The 18,185-nt window shown below is 51.6% G+C and overlaps 6 protein-coding genes across 6 annotated transcripts; 2 read left to right on the top strand and 4 right to left on the bottom strand.

The window, feature by feature from the left end:
- The first annotated feature begins 152 nt into the window (after positions 1 to 152).
- Positions 153 to 2,555, top strand: BKA58DRAFT_222938 (cytochrome P450). Its single transcript, XM_046166287.1, has 2 exons — positions 153 to 874; positions 931 to 2,555. The coding sequence occupies exons 1-2, from the start codon at positions 395 to 397 to the stop codon at positions 2,077 to 2,079; spliced, it is 1,629 nt and encodes a 542-aa protein (XP_046022465.1). The 5' UTR covers positions 153 to 394; the 3' UTR covers positions 2,080 to 2,555.
- A 475-nt stretch (positions 2,556 to 3,030) lies between these two features.
- Positions 3,031 to 4,488, top strand: BKA58DRAFT_404107 (uncharacterized protein; the record flags this gene model as incomplete). Its single annotated transcript, XM_046171826.1, has 6 exons — positions 3,031 to 3,084; positions 3,257 to 3,298; positions 3,526 to 3,717; positions 3,806 to 4,183; positions 4,220 to 4,267; positions 4,321 to 4,488. The coding sequence occupies 6 exons, from the start codon at positions 3,031 to 3,033 to the stop codon at positions 4,486 to 4,488; spliced, it is 882 nt and encodes a 293-aa protein (XP_046022464.1).
- Positions 4,489 to 4,834: 346 nt separating this feature from the next.
- Positions 4,835 to 5,170, bottom strand: BKA58DRAFT_320930 (uncharacterized protein; the record flags this gene model as incomplete). The annotated part of the gene is made up of 1 exon (XM_046167787.1): positions 4,835 to 5,170. The coding sequence occupies one exon, from the start codon at positions 5,168 to 5,170 to the stop codon at positions 4,835 to 4,837; it is 336 nt and encodes a 111-aa protein (XP_046022463.1).
- Positions 5,171 to 10,813: 5,643 nt separating this feature from the next.
- BKA58DRAFT_222838 (uncharacterized protein) lies at positions 10,814 to 13,184 on the bottom strand. Its single transcript, XM_046166285.1, has 4 exons — positions 12,925 to 13,184; positions 12,698 to 12,847; positions 11,345 to 12,649; positions 10,814 to 11,290 (listed from the first exon to the last, which is right to left on the bottom strand). Exons 2-4 carry the CDS (start codon positions 12,773 to 12,775, stop codon positions 10,853 to 10,855), a joined length of 1,821 nt encoding a protein of 606 aa, XP_046022462.1. The 5' UTR covers positions 12,776 to 12,847; positions 12,925 to 13,184; the 3' UTR covers positions 10,814 to 10,852.
- On the bottom strand, positions 13,184 to 14,043 carry BKA58DRAFT_222842 (uncharacterized protein). Its single transcript, XM_046166286.1, has 2 exons — positions 13,557 to 14,043; positions 13,184 to 13,501 (listed from the first exon to the last, which is right to left on the bottom strand). Exon 1 carries the CDS (start codon positions 13,891 to 13,893, stop codon positions 13,570 to 13,572), a length of 324 nt encoding a protein of 107 aa, XP_046022461.1. The 5' UTR covers positions 13,894 to 14,043; the 3' UTR covers positions 13,184 to 13,501; positions 13,557 to 13,569.
- A 2,108-nt stretch (positions 14,044 to 16,151) lies between these two features.
- BKA58DRAFT_404103 (uncharacterized protein) lies at positions 16,152 to 18,153 on the bottom strand (the record flags this gene model as incomplete). The annotated part of the gene is made up of 5 exons (XM_046171825.1): positions 16,152 to 16,810; positions 16,904 to 17,104; positions 17,191 to 17,356; positions 17,686 to 17,889; positions 18,040 to 18,153. 5 exons carry the CDS (start codon positions 18,151 to 18,153, stop codon positions 16,152 to 16,154), a joined length of 1,344 nt encoding a protein of 447 aa, XP_046022460.1.
- Positions 18,154 to 18,185: the final 32 nt, after the last annotated feature.

Genomic DNA, 18,185 nt, shown 5'->3' with positions numbered 1-18,185 from the left:
TAACGCGGGACAACAATCCCGCCAGCCAGTCGCAAATGTGCCCTAAAAGAGAGGCGTTCTCGGGAAGACAACATGCCGACTCTGACGCACGGACCCTCGCGGACGAAGGCAAGCGCAGTTGAAACGATGCATGTGCGGGCGAGCAGCTGAATGTTTTAAGATGCGCTGCTGAACCTCAATCTTCTGTTCTGAAGACATACATTCTACGCACGTTTCGACTTGGCAGTGACTGCAGATTACCACGCCGCTCACAACCTTCGTTGTGGCACAGATAAAGTACCTTACGTCATCCATTACCCAAACAGCTTGATTCGCCGCTTCGCCCCAGTCACCAAGCAAAGGTTCGACCCAAACAGTCAATCCCTTTCGCAACAACTCCGACTCGGTGCCCATCATGGCGGTACCGAAACGCTTCCTGCTGTTGGCAGCAGCGGCATTTACGTGGTTTAGTCAGCGGTATGCGCCTACGGTCGCTATCTCGCGGGGCTACATCAAGAACACTATTGCGCTTTTCGCAATCGCCGTATTCATCCAATTGGCGTGGGGCATAGTCATCTATCCATTGTTTTTTAGTCCGCTGAGGGGGTTGCCTACGCCGCCGGACTCGCATTTCCTATTCGGCCACTTTCAGCGCATCTACAAGGATCCGACTGGTGAGCCGCAAAGAGATTGGATTGACAACGTGCCGAATGATGGCGTGTTGTATTATCGGTGGTTGTTCAATGAGCCGCGGATTCTGGTGACGAATCCAAAGGCGATTGGGGAGGTGCTGGTGCAGAGGAACTATGAGTTTGTTAAGCCAAGTAGGGTGAGGAAGGGGTTGGGTAGGTTGCTTGGGGTGGGGATTTTGTTGGCGGAGGGGGATGAACATAAGGTGTGTATAGATGATGCACTTCAAGAGGATGGTTGCTGACTTGTGTGTGATCACAGCGCCAAAGAAAGGCACTCATGCCTGCGTTCAACTTCCGACACGTCAAGGACTTGTATCCAATCTTCTGGAGTAAATCACAGGAATTTACGGACAAGCTTTCTGAAACCATCAAGAACAGCCCCGATGGGTCATCCGTAGTCGAAATCGGTCATTGGGCTTCCCGCGCCACCCTCGACATCATCGGTGTCGCAGGAATGGGCAAAGACTTTGATGCCATTAGCAACCCGTCCAACGAACTCAACGAAACCTACCGCAAGATCTTCGCCGGCGCTCGTGGTGCTCAACTCGTCCAGGTATTACTCAACCTGCTACCCCACTGGGTTGCCGTGAATCTTCCGTTGGCGCGCAACGACATAATCGGCAACGCAGTTGACACCATCAAGAAAGTCGCTAGGGATCTCATCCACGACAAGCGCGAGAAGCTCCAATCCGGCGAAGCAAAAGGCATGGACATCTTAAGCGTAGCCATGGAGTCCGGTGGTTTCAGCGACGAAGACCTCGTGAACCAACTCATGACCTTCCTCGCCGCTGGCCACGAAACCACCGCCTCAGCCATGTCATGGGCCGTATACCTCCTGTGCCAAAACCCCGATGTGCAGACACGCCTACGACAAGAAATCCGCGCGGAGCTGCCCGAAGCATTACAACCAGGTGGCCAAATTTCTTCGACAGAGATCGACAGACTACCATATCTAAACGCCGTATTACAAGAAACCATGCGTATCTACCCACCCGTCCCCCTCACCCTCCGCGAAACAGCCCACGACACCACCATCCAAAACCACTTCGTCCCCGCCGGCACAACTGTAGTAATCTGCCCCTGGGCCATCAACACCTCGACTCACCTCTGGGGTCCAGATGCCCGCTCCTTCAATCCCGACCGCTGGATGCAGCCTGGTACTGCTAACACGGGCGGCGCGGAGTCGAACTATGCCATTACGACCTTTTTGCATGGGCCGAGGAGTTGTATTGGGATGCAGTTTGCGAAGGCGGAGTTTGCTTGTTTGGTGGCGAGTTTGGTGGGGAGGTTTGAGATTGAGTTTGAGGAGGAGGGGCATGTGGCGGAGGTTCAGGGGGGGATTACGGCGAGGCCTAAGGGGGGGTTGAATGTTAGGTTGAGGGAAGTTGGGGGGAAGGAGAAGGCGTAGGTAGGGATATATGATCTGAGCAATACATGATCGGAGTTCATAAGAATTCTTCATGTACACGACCAAGGTTCCTCGCGAGAAGATCTTTCAGGCTCGTGTTCGAAAGGTAGAAGGAGTTCATGGGAATGGTGTAATCCGAGATGCACATGAAGCTATGTTTTCCTGTTTGGGTTGGACCTTAACAGTAATTGGCTCGCGACCCCAGCAGGCGCTTGGTCCAGCTGCCGCGCACGACGTACCTCTGGTACTCTCTCATGTTAGAAGATCTTACCTTCCTTGCGATTCCGACGTGGGGTAACAGAAGACCTTCACCAACCAGCAAGGACCATCCTAGACGTTCGCTGCGAGACGAGCCGCCGGTGGGGGTGGGAGCGCGCGCTATTGGGCATAGAACCGTCGACAACACCCTGGAGTAACCACCCGTTATGGAAAAGCTGCAATCTCCGAGTTACTGCATCATGTACAGAAAATCAAGGTAATCTTAAGGATCATGGAAGCAGTTTAGCGTGCCATACTTCGTGGCTATCCAAGGTTTTCGTTGGGCGAAGTCGGCGGCATGCGATCGAGGCAGAATGCCGCTTCTGGACTGTGATTGGTCAAGCCCTTGGCGAAGAACGTACCACATTCGCATGTTCTACAAGGTCTGCATAGGCTTTGGCAGGCCTTGCGTCGAACGCAATGCATCCTTTGTCGCCGTGAATACTAGTCTGCACCTTTTTGGTAACACAGATCTTGGGATGTCAGCCTGGACTTTGGGTGTAGACTGTCGACGGGTACAGTCGTCGTCACGATAAGACGAGGAAACGTTGAAAGCAGTTGAAAGCTGAATTCAACTGCGAGCTTCGATGGTGTCATGATTGGCGCGGGACACGTAGTGCGTCCGTTCCGATATGCAGATAATATGCGGGAGCGCTATGGCAAGCAAGATCGACCGAAAAGGGTAAGGTCGCTATGCGCAAGGCTTGTAGCGACGACGAAAAGAGCAAGATGAATGAGCGTCAAGCGGTACGTATCGCCAGTACATGCAACTTAGTTAGTCGCCCACTACCGAACTGTAGCGAGATGAGAGATGTACTGGGTTGGTTGCCCAGCATGTCCAAAAGTGCTGTCTCGCGATATCATTGGTCGACCCGGTGCTTTACATGTGTTCCGGTTATGCACACATATTCAACTGCAGCCCAATACATCCAAAGTGCGGCTTTTAGACCTCCCTTCTGTCGTAAGTCATGTACGAACCATGTCTGAGTGGCCCTGCTGACAACACGTCGAGCTGGCTTATTGGTCGTCGAGCTGAATGTATGCCCCTCAGGTGTCCACCTAACCGCGTCTTTCAGCCCGAGGGAGAAGCAGTAGTACACGAGTGACGACCTGTCGTATATGATGAGCGCTTAAACCTACTCGCCGTGGTAGGGCTTCGGTCGCAGCATACTCAAGAACCTTAGGTAGCCCACGTATCCTTTTGATCCTCTAGCCTGGCCGATCCGTGCTCTCCTTCGCACAAACACGTATCGGGTAGTGAGTCACCAAGTCTGGATAACGATACGGGGAGCGGATGGCGGAGGAGAAACGTGGTGGAGTCGAACCTTGGAGACGTATGAAGGCGATCGGCCGCTATTCAGGCCACTTAGCGTTCGCCACGTAAGTCGACCTTTCTAACCTTCCTTCCTGGCTCTTGAGACTGTTGCAACCTACTACGACCACTGTATAGCTTAGCTGACCTCAATAGCATTTTTCTCAACCGGAAGAGCGAGGAAGAACATCGTGCAGCCCGCACGAAAAGCACGATGGGACACACGGACACGACAGATCGTCCACGGGAACAAATGATCGTCAGAGCGACCCCGACAAAGTGAGCAAGGTACTCGCAGACCACTGCATACATCCACCTGAGCAACACATCGGTTCACGCACCTTTCCCTCGATAGTCCAAAGCGCACACACGTCTGCGCCGCATGAACTCGACCACACAGGGGGGACAATCGACCGGAGACCATGCGGGATGCTGTACAGGATAGCTTTACGGACGAACGAACATGTCGTGGTGTACATTCGGCAACGCAAGCCAGGCCAAAGGCGTAGAAGAAAGAGTACACAAGATGATAGAGTGAGTGCAGGCCGACCAGCTGACACTATGGGATAGGCAACTAAGACCGGGGTATTATCGGCACTACCCGCTCACACCATCCGAGTGAGCCCTAGCGTCATCACGTGTCTGCCAAGCTGCGAAATTTACCCCACCAGCCGTCTTCCAACACAACAACACCATCGAATCCGACCCTCCGCCCGCTTCATCTCACGATGGTCGACCTTGCTGCTGCATGGCGCAAATTCGTCGCCCAACCACTCGACCAGCCTTCCCTGACTGAGGGGAAAGCGCCGTACTGTTTCTCGCCGGGCCGTGCACTATGAGCTCTCCACTTCTATTCGCGGTTACGCGACGGTCACGGATTGGACAGCTTCAGCCCCCAATTCAATCACAGCGGTTACGATCACCACAATCCAGGACGCAGCCAATCAAATAAACTGGAAATGGTCATTGCATCATTAAATACTGAGAATCTCAGGAATAGAAAGAAGCGACTGTAAGAGGTAACGCCCGGCCTTCCCTGTTCCGTATGCCATCGCTCAATGCCAGCCCTGCATGCATCATTCCGCCTCCGGAACCGAAAAATGAATGGCCTCAATCTGAAAGAAAATACCGGAGCGGTATATATGAAACGAAACCGCAGACGCCCGCGCCATGACCGCCGTAACCTCAGTAAACCGCTTGCAGTCTACGGTTGCGCTCGCAAGACAGCTCATTGATCTCTCCATCCAGACTGCGAATCATCTCCATCGATTTCTCGATCGAAGCACCGAACTTGTGAGGCTCTCGCTGCCAACGCCCAATACGGTCCACTTCAGCGGCTCGGCGGCGCATCTTGGTGTTGATCTTCTCACAGAGCTTGCAGTATGTTCCCGTAGGAATGGTCTGCATGATGAGCTTCATACCACACGTCTCGCCGATTCGGTACTCCTTGGCACAGTGTTGTCGGAAGTGGCCCCACTTCCAGTCGCCGCAGACGAACCTGTGTTGGTCGTAGAAGCACATGTTTCAGGCTGGGAGAGCTTGGACGTCTGATGTTCGGTAACACGTTAGTCTTGTTCACGAACCGCTTGGATATCAGCACTCGAACGCCTACCTGTTGCTGCTCGTTCAAACACTGGACCTTTTTGATAGGGCCAGCGATCGCGTTCCTGGAAGTGGGTCAGCTCAGGGGTCACCTCAATCTTGACTCTCAAAGACACATACAGAATGGTTGGACGGTAGGAGGCCTTTGGTGAAGACGGCTACGGTCTATACCCAAGAAAGATGTTGTTGGTCAAGCCTGGTGTCGCAAAAGATGGTCGAGGATCAAAGTCTGTGGTCAATGACTGGAAGAGATCTTTGAACTGAGTGTGGAGAGACTGATATTCTGGCAGCAGCGTACCGCTATTTATCCTTCGAAACGAACTCCCCTCGCCGGTCTCGCCGGCCATCCATCGAGCCCGAGCCCGCTTCGCTGTCAGGCCATAAATTGATGCCGTAGCCTATCCCTTCGTCGACGTGGTAGCACCCCACCGGGCTCCATCCAACGATATCGCTACGATTCACGGATCCCTCTTACTCTGACGCTAGAGTAATGCGGAGACGGGCTGAAATGATACCCTAGGCCGTGCCGGCGTTTCCAGCTGCAGACAGTTATCACATTTGCTAGGGGATCAACGTGTCGTGGCTTCCTCAACCACGTAACCCTTTGTTCCAGATGCGAAAATCCCTCATGTTCCTTGTCAAGATGTCTTAGTTGGCGCTTGGGGGTGTTATGGTGTGTCCTTGTCGAGCAATCCGGGCCTCTCATGCCATATGAGATGGAGCATTCGTGAACCGAGATACGATCACGTGCTGCTTGGTGTATGCCGAGTTACAGTCCGGTTCAAGAATATTTTCCTGGGTCCAACAAGCGATTGGCCAATGGCTCCCGCTATTGGTACCTCAGTGGAAATGCCACCAGGCAATACACGGGCCAACCTTGAGAATCTCTAGGTTCCACTCTCTTCACTTCGAGCTATGGTCAACCGTTACAAGATGCACTGACCAGACCCTGGAGAATAAGCAGTATCGTCGCCTGCGGTTGGGCATCGCTCTTTCCTTACGCGCTAGTACGCCATGTGGTCACGGTACTTCGGGCATTTCTCATTTCCTACGCTACATGCTCGACCCCCAAATTTTCCATTTGTGGTCACGCTAATCAACCTGTGTAGCATCACTGAGCTTCACCGATGGTGCTCGGCTGTTTTTTGCGTCCACTAGAGATCCTCACCTTTACCGCTTGGCTGACACACAACATGCCGGTCTTTCCACTATGGACTCGAAACGCTGTTGGCCAGTCACCTTATCTTGTTCTGCTGCAGACATGCGTCTTCGCCTTCGCACCTGGTCACCCAGCATCGCCACTGGGATGGAACGCTAGCAACATCCGCATGCATGTTGCATAGCACGGACTGGGTCCTTCATTCAGCTGATCGATATCCCCACTCAACGGCTGACTTTGCCCGTGGCCGGTCCGTTGTTGACTGACTAGGCCCTGCACGCTGACAGGCATTCCTATCCTAGATAACAGGATGGCGTGAAGTTAATGCGGAACCTAAGCCGCCATCGCATATCACGGTAATCATCTGGACCCCCGAAGACACACTAGAACCAGCCAAAGCATGCCCCATCGGAGATCCTCTGACGTGGCGAGCGGTATATGGTTGATCAAAGGAGAAGCCGTATCCCTGGCGTTGTCTCGCCATCTGTCATAGCTTTTACGAACACATCCGCGTTGGCTCGCCTGCCTTTCCGCTCATATTCAGCGAGGGATGCTTCCACCGGGCCTATGGGAAGATTTTCTTGACTAGAACCGTCTTCACCGGTGAGCCCAAAACGATGGCAAACAAGGCTTGAGCTATATTGTGTAGTCAATGCAGTGGCAACATGATGCAGTGTGCTTTCGTAAGTCGACTCAACCAGTCTGCCTTGTCGTTAAACAAGGCAACAATTCCACATTACCGAGCCAATTGCTTTCTCTCAGTTAGATTGAGCCGTAAATTCATAACCATCTTCCTTAACTGTGTACTGGGCATCCATGGCATGAATGCGGCAAAGTGAGCCTACATCGAGTGATGCAGAAAGCGAAGTGTCCCTGTGGTGTCATCCGGCCCAACGACGGACTTGCGTCGTGCACGGAACCACACACCAGCCATCACAATAAACATGACAACTGCGGCCACTGCTGCGACCATAAGTAACCTTGCAAATAGTTGCGCAATGAATCGACCCGTTGCTGATTCCACCTCTTTTGGGTCCCTCTGACGCTGTGACTTGGCCTCCTATGGTCCTTGCATGCAAACATGCCCAGAATTGGGCTCCTTGAGTACGCAAACCTCAATCTCATCAAGGCTCGACGTTGGATTTTGCTACGCGGCACTCCGCGCATACTTCTCGTCATGTGAGAGCAAGGCGATGCTGGGTACGCCGCGAGTACATGGGCAGCGATGGAACTAGATGGCAAGTCGCACGTAATTTTGATCCCGAGACGAGCGAGTGCTGTGCTTGTGTGGGCCGGAGCTGCGGTCACCGGCGCCCTTTGTGCATGACGAGGCTAAGCTGTGTGGAGGCGGATTGGTGGGCGCCGCTACATGGTGGGTCAAGTCGTTCTGGCCAGCCAGGTTACATGTCGCCGCGTAAGAACAATATGGTTGGTCAACGCGGATGAGAACGTTCATGTATGCCGAGACCAGCGTAGACTGGATGACGAAAGATTGCCTGGAAGGAAATCACACATCACTCCACGGGTCACACGTCTTAGTCAAAGCAAGGTATTTGATGACTGGGATAAGGTCAAGCATGACACGATGGATAAGTTACGACTCATGCTAGAAGTAGTTGTGACAGTAGATGGCGGCCATCCCGTGCAGAACGTGAAAAGACCGAAGTGGCGGGACCTCAGGCTGAAAGCCCTGCCTTGTCTTCGCTTGACCACCGAGAGAGCATGTGGGTGGCACTGGCAGGTTTCGCTCGAGCACGGGAAACTGTTGCATGCAACCAACCTCTAGCCGCATATGCACAACGGAGGAGGGATCAGGGGACAAGTTCATGGCCTGGCTGATGCCGTGGACATCCTTTGGCTGGCCACTATACGAGCAGCCTGTCAGACCGATGAGGGCGTGCAGGCACTGATCAGAGACAAAGAAAACAGAGCTTTAGCGACGATGTGTTGTTCATGCGAAGGATGCGGAAGGATGGTGTTACGCATGAATCTGGCTATCGTAACCGTGTTGGGTCGCTGATATGGCCGGACAACAATGTGCTGATCCGGAAAAACATCAACAAGCAGTGATTGGGGCTGGCAAAGGCTATATGCCGTGCACGTGGCTTTCATAAGGAAAGCGCCGGGAGCATGGCACACGTAGATAGGTATTCGAGAACCTACCTTTGCCTGATGACGCAGAAAGAGGGGTATGCTCAGGCGAGCCTTTATGCATTTCTCAGTTTCAGATGGCGGCAGTTACTGCTGATATGGTCGTCCAAAAGCGGCTGAACATCGTACGTACTGAACATGACACTTGGTACCAGCAATTGGAGACCTACAAGCTAGGCATGTGGGGCGGAAGTGACCTACGACATCGCACCTTACTCCATATTAGTGGCCTATCCGCATCAGATAACTGGCCGCCGGCGACATAATGCTGAAGCAGTATGATGCTCGCAAAGCTACACCTATAACAACGGCAAAAATCGCCGCAATGATCCAATTGGCAGGAGTTACTACCATGACAAGGATATGCCCACACGATCGGGGTGTAAGGTGCGTTGGTCGCATCGTCCTTCAACCGAATGAGCGGTGACGAAACCGTAGCAAAAGGACCGATATGACATGCACGGTAAGCTCAAACCCACCAGTGTAAGTGTGGGGAACAAGGAAACAAGAGCAACAAAGAAATAGCAGTAGAGCCTATGGAACTAGAGGGATAGCACACTTTGTGCGACAACCCCGTTGCGGCCGTCATCGCGACCCAGCGCTTGACGAAACGTCGTTTCCCTACGCGCCCACAATACCTTGACATAAACAATAACAACAACATCAGCGGAGAGGAAAATGAACAGGCACTATCATGCTGCAAGTAGTTGAGCCATTAGTTCGGAAGAGAGTCCGCACTTGTCAATTGCGTGCGCAGCAGCGTGCGTCATTAGCTTCATGCTCAACATCTAAGCGAGCGAAGGAAAATAACCTAGCCCGATTACCGGCCACTGGCATGACAATGAGCGACGGCGCTACATTATCAGATCCAGAAAACCCGAGTGCGAGTAGAAAGTGGCTTTCACGGGGCTTCTGTAACGTGCAGCTAGCCCAATTAGTTGGCTGTAAGGCGGAAAAAGTCGGATGATGGTGATGTGTAATTGGCACTTTTAGGAATTCCAAGGTCTGTGCATAAGAGAGGCAGTGCTTTCTAGGTTTGCAATACACCCTCAGTTGCTAGTCAGCTTGAAAGACGTACTGGCCTTTCACGCGAATAGCCGTTGAAAGAATGGAAAGGCTGGAAGCGAGGATCCGAAAGAAGGCTGGGAGAACAGAGTGGAGTCAATCTAGAAGCGTGTTCATGTACGATGACGGTCTGTGGGTAAGGCTTCAGAGGAGTCCGTGTTCAACAACCAAACTTCAATGGGTCAAGGTTGATGTAACGATGCCTGTTGGAAGCCATCACGAAGGCGCATATCGAGACAACCTGAATACAATGCCCGATTGCAAAGTGCGCCATTGCAGTCTAAAGCACCTGGAAAGATCATGTCTACCACGACTCATGATCACAAACATTGACACATCGACCAGCAGGGCTTCAGAAGGGTATCTCCCTGATATGCCTGTACGTACGTTTCTCTAAAGAGAAGACCCGAACGTAAACGAGCGGTGAAGATAACCACGTACCATCTTTTCAGAAGAGGTTGGAGATTGGGCGTGTGTACGTCTTGGCACCGTCTTGCTCCGGGTCAAAGCGGTGTTCTCCGACCAACCACCGGCTCTCGATGTGCTGCTGGCTTCTTATCCTAGATCCGTTTGCCTCTGTGTTGTTCAGAGAGGCACCAAGGCATATCCCGGACCAATTGCCAGCTTGACATTGTGCGCGTGGAGCAGTCGCGCAAGCTTTCCATGCGACGCGTCGAGTCTAGGGGATTCCCAAAGCCGCCATATGCCCGGTTGAAAGCTTGCCAACTGTGCCTAACTTGTCTAACATCATGATCACTTGGACCACATGATCAAACAGTATACGTTGTGTCTGGCAGCGACCAGCAAGTGTGGGAGGTCGATTTTGGAAGGAGAATGGACGCGGTGCGAGGTCAGAGGTTGGGCCGGGCTGATACATCTACGTGAAGATGTGTCGAGCTGTTCAGGTAGAACTGATAGGGTTACATCGACATTGATCACATTGGGCAGTACGGATGCTTGAGCAATGTTATAAACCACGTTCGCGTAGGAGACAGGGGCGCGTTTGATGTTCCAATGTCATTGATGACTAAGTGGCCTGCGGCTCTATCTCGGCCCGGAAATAACTTCATCTCCGGCGTCCAGATTGTCTCCCATGAAACCAACTGGACACCACGTCGAAGGAAAAACCTTGACACAAGCGATGAATGATATGAGAAGTAGACGCAGGTTGATCATGTGTTCAGATATCAACAGCCCAAAGCCGCCAATGCTTCAGCTGGTCTACCTCAAAGCTCGTCGTGGCCCTCCGCATTCACCTCACACAACCGCCCATCCTCAGTCTCCACCAGAGCCTCACTTCCAACGCATCTACGGCACCAAAGTACGCTCTTTGGGTCAACTTGCCTCTTCACTTCCCTCAACATCCAATGCTTTTCGCCCCAGAACGCTTGTTGCCATTCCGGTTCATAGCTATCCCCTTCGTTGAAGTATGCGCCAGTGTCGGGGCTCAGTTGCCGCAGTGCCTCGATTTTTCTGCGTGTAATATCTAAATATACGTAATCTATGAGGGCTTGGGATGCAGTGTCACCGAACGGCGATACGACGATAAGGTGCGTGAGAGTGTTGCGCCATGCAGGGTTCAGAGAGCTCTGAAGAGGGTAGTAAGCTGATTCGTTTGGTGCAGCAATCATGTGGCCGATGAGGACTGGGTTAGCTGCTGGTCCCTATGGGTATATTAGCCAATGTTGCAGATGTCATCTAGAACTAAGGTCATTTACATTTGGCTTAGAGGCATTATTAGTGGGCCCGATCTTCGAAAATACGCCCGCTGTAAGGTTTGGATCCGCCAGACTTTCAGCACTGAGCAATCTCGAGCCATATGCTGAGCCGCTATTTGCGACTTGTTCGTTTGTGAAGTTGGATTTGTGCATCTCAAGATACGTGTTCGCGTGCGATATTACTGATTGCCATTCAAACATCTCCTTCCTCTCGTGCAGATACGCTTCGATAGGTTCCATGAGTTGCTCAACTACTCCGTTTGGAGTGTTGTAAAGTAGGAATGTCCAGGAGAATGATAGCGTAGGGACGATAGGCGGTCCAACAACCAGGTAATACCCTTGCATGCCGCCTTCTTTCAGCCGCTGCATCTCTGCGTGCAGATATCCCAAGAACTCATAAAAATTGGTGCTTCTGCCTGAGTCTTTGAAGCGGACTTGGAAGGTATGGGCAGTAGTTCTTGGAGTTGGGAAGGTGCGAACGACGACTTCAGTGATGATGCCGAATGTTCCGCCACCTCCGCCTCGTACGGCGAAGTACATTTCTTGGTTTTGACATGGGTTTGCGAGGACGATTTTACCGTCCGGTGTGACGATGGAGGCCTCAAGCAAGTTGTCGGCCCCCATCCCGTAGCTGGTCGAAAGCGGTCCATGGCCACCGCCCGTGAGCCACCCAATGAGCCCAACGCTAGGATTGGCACCTGTTACAATCGCCATTCCGTACTGAGCAACTACTTCTTGAACTTCAATGTTCGTATGGCTTGCTGAAACACGCACAGCAGCTGAGACATTCCGATCAGGGCAAAACGCCGGGCTGAAAGAGGCGAGATAATCGATGCCACGCATATGGTGCGTCCATATACTTAGGCTGCCATAACCAGTGCTGCGACCTTGGTATGAGTGTCCAGTGGCCTTCACGACAACGCGAATGTTCCTTGCACTTGCCCAAACTAGAGCTGTGCTGATTTGAGAAGCAGTGGTGGTATTCACTACGTAGGCGGGGTAGTTGCCGATACTACATCCTTGCGCTTCAGCATGTGGATTGCCAGTGATGCTAGTTCCGTTTGGAAATAGTGGATTGCAAGAGTTGTTTGCCCATATAGGGTAGTCGATACTGACGGGATGCGTAGCATGATATGAAGAATCGAACCAGCGCGACGTCACGAAGTCACACGCTTCTCGATTGAACTCCGGCCTCGAAGGGTAGCAGACTGCTCCAGGTGGAACGCTTCGGATAAGTGCGCCATCGAGTGTCGTGTTGAAGTCGCTCCATTCGTTGAAAGTAGGCCAACAAGCATCACCAGGTACCTGATCCCTGCGTTAGCAGCACTCAATGAATGCGTAATCTCAACTCACACATTTGCATCGCTGTTCGCCCGCGTCGACATGTAACAAGATGCAGAGCAGAAAGATGATCAAAGCATATAATCGCATATCTTTAACCCCCTAAGCAGGCTGTCCGGCGTACGTTGAGCTTCAAAGTGTTCGGGAAGTCCTTCACAGCAGCTAAAAGTCGGAGATCAGTTGCAAGAAATCACATCGGTGCAAAGGCTAGCCGATGGACCAACTTTGGTGAAACGTACCAAATAGGGTGATCGTTCAACGCGACTGGAAAGTTTCCCTCGCTGATTAATTCTCGAATGACGGGAGTACTATTGATAGCAGCTTGCTTTGCAAAGGTGTTGACGGAAAGAGCAAAAAGTTGGCGTGTATCGAAGAAGAGAATGCGAAATGCGGAATTCAGACAATATTTGACGTTCGATGATTCATATAAATTTCGTGAACCTTGGAGAGCTGACAAGCCAAGGCCCGGTGAGGGGCAAAACACGTGACGAGACCCAATTCTTCTGATCCTTCGTCTTATCCTAAGGAGGCTGTCGTTGCGAGTAAACAACTGATATCCCAGATAAACGATGAACGCGGACGAGTTCATCTAGAATAGTGTGATATGGAAATCCCTCCATTTGCCTTCACCGCCGTGCGTAGCTGCCCTGCCAGGCTGCGGCTGCGCCAGGGATGCTACTATCGTAGCCATTTCGATCATGGCATAATCCATCGCATTGGAGGATGCCGCTCGTGCAGGGTTACGTGTCTCGTTTTAGCACTATGCTATCGTACTTCCATCATGCCAGCATGTGGTCGTATTGACGCTGCGAGGGCCTTCTAGAGAGACTTGTCAGCATCGAGCACTTGATGTCGCATTCAACACACATACCTCCAAACCCGTTTCAAGCGGGCCTTCGATGCCTCTTGCTGAGCCTTCTCCGAGCGCGACTCGGCTTGCGCGCTGGTATTTGATCGTGGTTCGGTGCTAGAATAGGTCGTTCGGCGGCGTGCATGTCGCTACCGGCTACACTTGCCCCATCCCTCAACGCACGACGCTCCTCGTCCTGAACCTGAATATCGAAAAACGATGTTCTCCAGTTCGTCTGTTCCTCTGGCATGCCTCCTGAGCTCCTCACCAGCACGCGCCGCGATCGCTGCATGTCGCTGACGTCCGGCTCTTTCCGGAACAAAGCATCGCTGAAGATGCGCTTAAAGAACTTGGGCATGTTTATTCGCTGTACTTTGCAAAACAAAAGTTATAGCCGCAGGAAGGATAATATGCAGGGACTCGCGGGATGCGACAGGCCTTATCAAGCCCGTGTTGATGTTTGGGTGGCGAAGATGAGGGCGGCAATTGCGGGGGCCGATACCCCTGTTGCGAGAAGAAAGGCTGTACGATTGGCCAGTATAAGAGGGCCGTAATGTTGATCTCGGAAGGCTGTGATCAACTCTCTCCTGGACGCGTCAACGGAATTTCGCTTCCCGTGCCTTCGCCCGCTTCACTGAAGATGATTGTCTTTCCATAACGCGCATCTAGCGTCTCGCGCCTAGTCGTGCATATTTCAGCTCACCATACACGCGCCTAGAAGCGCCGTTGCCGACGATTCAATCAACGCGCGCATTCGGTTCGGGAGCTAGCTGCAACGATGTCACAATGATCGGCACAACAGGGTGTTTACTAGAACCTATGGCTCTAACAAAGCGTCTAGATGCGGATGAACTTTAGTTCATGTGATGACGAAAAGCCCGGGCACCAGCCATCCCGTTTACCGATTGGCTTCATGCTCCAAATACAATTTCCGTGCTTTGTTTCCTTTCACTGACGCTAATTCACCCCCCGTGTCTCTCTCTCTCCTCTTGTATCCTCTTCATACACTCCTCCTCTGAGCAGTCGAACCAATCATTGATATCGCTACCATACCACTCAATGTCTCCAAGTCGCCAGGACTCGCACGAACAGCCATCTTGATAGCACTTGTGTCCGATACCATCTCCATAATCTTGGCTACCTGACACAAAGAAGCCTTGAATCTTCAAACGCGAGACCACTGGGCAGATTGCCTTGAGGTAGTCGGACCAGTCGTCGGATACATCCCATTGAAAGGCGATGTGCAGTTTGAACCCTCCTTCCGCGCAACACATGGTTCTTCCAACAACGTATAGAGTGACTGACATATCTGTCGGATGTGTACTGGTCGACTAGATGGCCTACTATGTCCGGTATGTAACGTCAACGACACGGGACCAATAATGACTGCCAGCGCCCGAAGGAAATGACATGTTCGGACCGAAGGCGACCAGCTGTCATACAGGACTCCATCGTCGTCTTGCAAGAGTGGCTGCAGGAGCTTTATATCGACCGAGAGATAAGCGCACTTGTACCAGATCTTTACAATTTCTCGTGCGAACTCAGGCCCGACCTCTCCTTCTCGCATCCAGTATGGCGGCTCATATGCTTTGACCATTGGCGCAAACTCATACAAGGGGTTGTGTGGATGCTTGGAGTTGTTATCGACAATTTCGTACGGCCCGTCCTGGCTTCCGTGGTATAGCTCGGTGTAGACCATGTCTCGGAGCTCGCGTGGCAGTTTCCCCAGAACCGCATTTGGCAGCTCCTGTATGATCTCTCGGCACTGTTCTTCTCGCCTAAATAATAAGATTCTATGGTCGTTGGTATGAATGGCTACGCTTGTTCAAATTCCGGGTGGCTTACCCGCGAAAAGCAAGACGTCTCATGTCCAGCAACCGTAGTTCCTCAGATGCTATGTAGGCTTTTTCGCCATCCTTTTCTTCGATTGTGCGTGTTCTAGTGGCCAAGTTCAGCTAATCATTCACATACTAGATGGGCTGCTCTCACTTCTCATCGACGTTACTTATGGCTTCCTTCAGGTCATCGACCGAACCAGCAAGCCTGTATAGTTGTACAGACATGACTGAGTGAGTGTCGTGGCGTTGGCTATGACTTCAGCGGATGGAAAGCGGAGATGGTAGGGCTGCACAGAAGTGCCTGCGCGTTTGTGAGAAGGCCAGTCAGGTTCCAATCTCAAGCCGGCACTAGCTCAAACAGGCAACATGCAACCTGATCTGGTGCGTGCTTCCAAGGTTCTTCACTGAGAGCACCTTTACCTCATGTCGCGGAGTTACTCAGAATGCTCTCGTGTCAGCAAAGAGAGGAGGGTTGGCTCCCGAAAGTATATCACAGGAAACAAGCCTGAGTCCCCCCGTATCGGCCGCTCTCTGTACAGATGGTACGCGGTACGGACCTCAAAGGTATCGCGATCTCATCGTATACCATAGTACAATCTTGAAAACCAGTCCGAACCAAGAACAAACCCCATGCTGAGTCAAAAACGCAATTCATTATTCAATACTCGGTCCGGCATGCTCACCTGTGGGCATGGTGAACTTCCCAGAGTGGAAGCTTCAGGTTTCACGGCAAGAAAAACATCAAGAAGTTTTTGGGTCATGGAAGACAAAATACCTTTTATTTTAATGGTAAATCCCTCGCCCTCCACCTCGCGCATTCCGGCACCCAAGTATCGAATTTTTGTCGTTTGATCCCCGGATTGACAACACTATAGCTATCATGTACTTGTACCTGGCCCCAGAACTTACGCTTTTCCATTCCAGGGGAAGCTGTGCCATCTATTGTAGACGCTAATTCTGTAGACGCGTCGGATTTCTGACTTGTAACGGGCTTGCTCAATCGGATCGTTTCGTCCGTGGTGTTTCCATCGATATGACGAGGCTCGGGTTCATCACCCGCTGGGGAATCTGCGTGTATGTCGACATATGGATTGGCAGACTGCACCGACGGTTGATCGTTTTCTCTACTATGTATTCCACGATCTTGCGCGCTCACAATACTCTCAGTGCTGCCATCATCGTCACTGGAGCTAGCATCATAATACGTATCTATCGTATGAATAGACGGCGGGCTGAGAATACCGGCTTCGACGTTGCGCCATCTATGAATACGTTCCCTATCGCCATCGGTACAGATCAGCATCGCGTCTAGCTCATCAAGATCCAGGCATGGGTTGACATCTGGTTCGATAAGTTCGTCCGGAATTATGAGAACGTTCGCATCGAGTGCGCGCTTTTCTGCGTCCCGATACGCTTTTTCCACATCACGTAATGCACCTATCAGTTCTTATCCTTTCTTGAGGAAGAAGGAGGGAAATGTAGTGGCAAGTTCGCCATTGGTTTTGGTCGGATTCCGTGCGCATAATCTACCGAATACGATCTCGTACTGGTTTCGATGGTTCTTGTGCACTTTCTCGGCTTTGAGGTAGGCTTTCTTTGCTGCGTTGAGTTTGCTTTTGATATTGGCCTCCTTCAGTAATCGGGACTCCCTGGGTTGGTTGCTTTTGTCATAAGACACAATCTCTTTGCCAGTTAATATGTCATCTTTTGCGACGGTGTTGATAGCGGGCGCTACAGTCGGCACATCCCAAGTGTCTCCTTTTTGTGTCTCTTTCGGTGGCTTTCATGCGATTTATTCCCCACCCCTTTGGAAATACCAGTTCCTTCCTCCTCTTCTTCTTCTGGGGGGTTAATACCCGGTACATCTTTGCTCTCGTCCTTGGCGTAGTCCGGTAAGATCCCTGCCTTGATGAAAGCATCGTCGTGACTCAAAGAAACAGCTTTCATGTAGTTGTGCCACTGGTCTCTCAACTCTTTCTCATTCTGTTCGATGCTATTTTTCTCCTTCTGAAGTTGTGAAATAACCTCTTCTGTTTTCGATAGTCTCTCCCGTATCCGTATGACTCTCGTACGCGACTTCTCTTAGTGGTGTTCCTGTCCAGAGGTATGCTTTGACATTTGGGCCTTTGCTAAGGCCGAATTGTATGAGTAGACAAGTTGCTGAAGGCCAGAGATCTTTTTATCGATACGTGCAATATCAATTTGGGGCGGCCCTCGAGCTCTCCGTGAGCGCGCTGAAGCTTTACACACTTCAACGTCCTTTGACCGAGTTGGTAAGACGGCAATAGCGCTATGGCTGGCTTTCCGTCTACCGGTACCCCAATGAACGCAGCCGAGCTCGTCTTGTAGCTTGTCTTGGAGTCTTCATGGCTGAGTACCGTCTGCCAAAGTTTTAAATGGCCTCCGGCCTGTTCATTTGCCTTTGAGATCGTATTGTAATCTTCCGGACTTGCTGGGGGTTGGAAATTCGAAGAACAATCCTCCTTTTCCGGGTGGTTCGACTGGCGGCCCGGCATCTGAGCGCCGTCATACAGTGACATTGGTACGCCGGAAGTGCTAATGGTCAGTGGTACCTATCAGCGTCGCCGGATGACGTGTGCAAATTATTCAGGTGTAAACCAGCTTAAGGTTGAGCTAGTATCTTAGAACGTCATCCGGCTACGGACAAAGAAAGTACCATGAGCGTTTTCGGCAGCTTTGTAAGAGCTATCAAAGAGCACACTACAGCATTTGTCCTTAGCCATCGGTTCCTGGTCTGCTGCGAATTCTGGAGGTAACATTCTTGAGACTGAACCATGGTGCTTTAAAGAGG

Source organism: Alternaria rosae (assembly GCF_020736505.1).
Source record: "Alternaria rosae strain MPI-PUGE-AT-0040 chromosome Unknown BKA58scaffold_8, whole genome shotgun sequence".
NCBI classification, from domain to species: domain Eukaryota; kingdom Fungi; phylum Ascomycota; class Dothideomycetes; order Pleosporales; family Pleosporaceae; genus Alternaria; species Alternaria rosae.
Note: the sequence above shows the minus strand (reverse complement) of the source record. Positions and strands in the feature narration are given on the sequence as shown.

Coding starts and splice junctions, on each gene's coding strand:
- BKA58DRAFT_222938 (XM_046166287.1), top strand. CDS start 395: ATGGCGGTACCGAAACGCTTCCTGCTGTTGGCAGCAGCGGCATTTACG. Junction 875..930: donor CGGAGGGGGATGAACATAAG/GTGTGTATAGAT, acceptor GTGTGATCACAG/CGCCAAAGAAAGGCACTCAT.
- BKA58DRAFT_222838 (XM_046166285.1), bottom strand. CDS start 12,775: ATGCGATTATATGCTTTGATCATCTTTCTGCTCTGCATCTTGTTACAT. Junction 12,650..12,697: donor GCGAACAGCGATGCAAATGT/GTGAGTTGAGAT, acceptor CGCAGGGATCAG/GTACCTGGTGATGCTTGTTG. Junction 11,291..11,344: donor ATAATGCCTCTAAGCCAAAT/GTAAATGACCTT, acceptor ATATACCCATAG/GGACCAGCAGCTAACCCAGT.
- BKA58DRAFT_222842 (XM_046166286.1), bottom strand. CDS start 13,893: ATGCCCAAGTTCTTTAAGCGCATCTTCAGCGATGCTTTGTTCCGGAAA.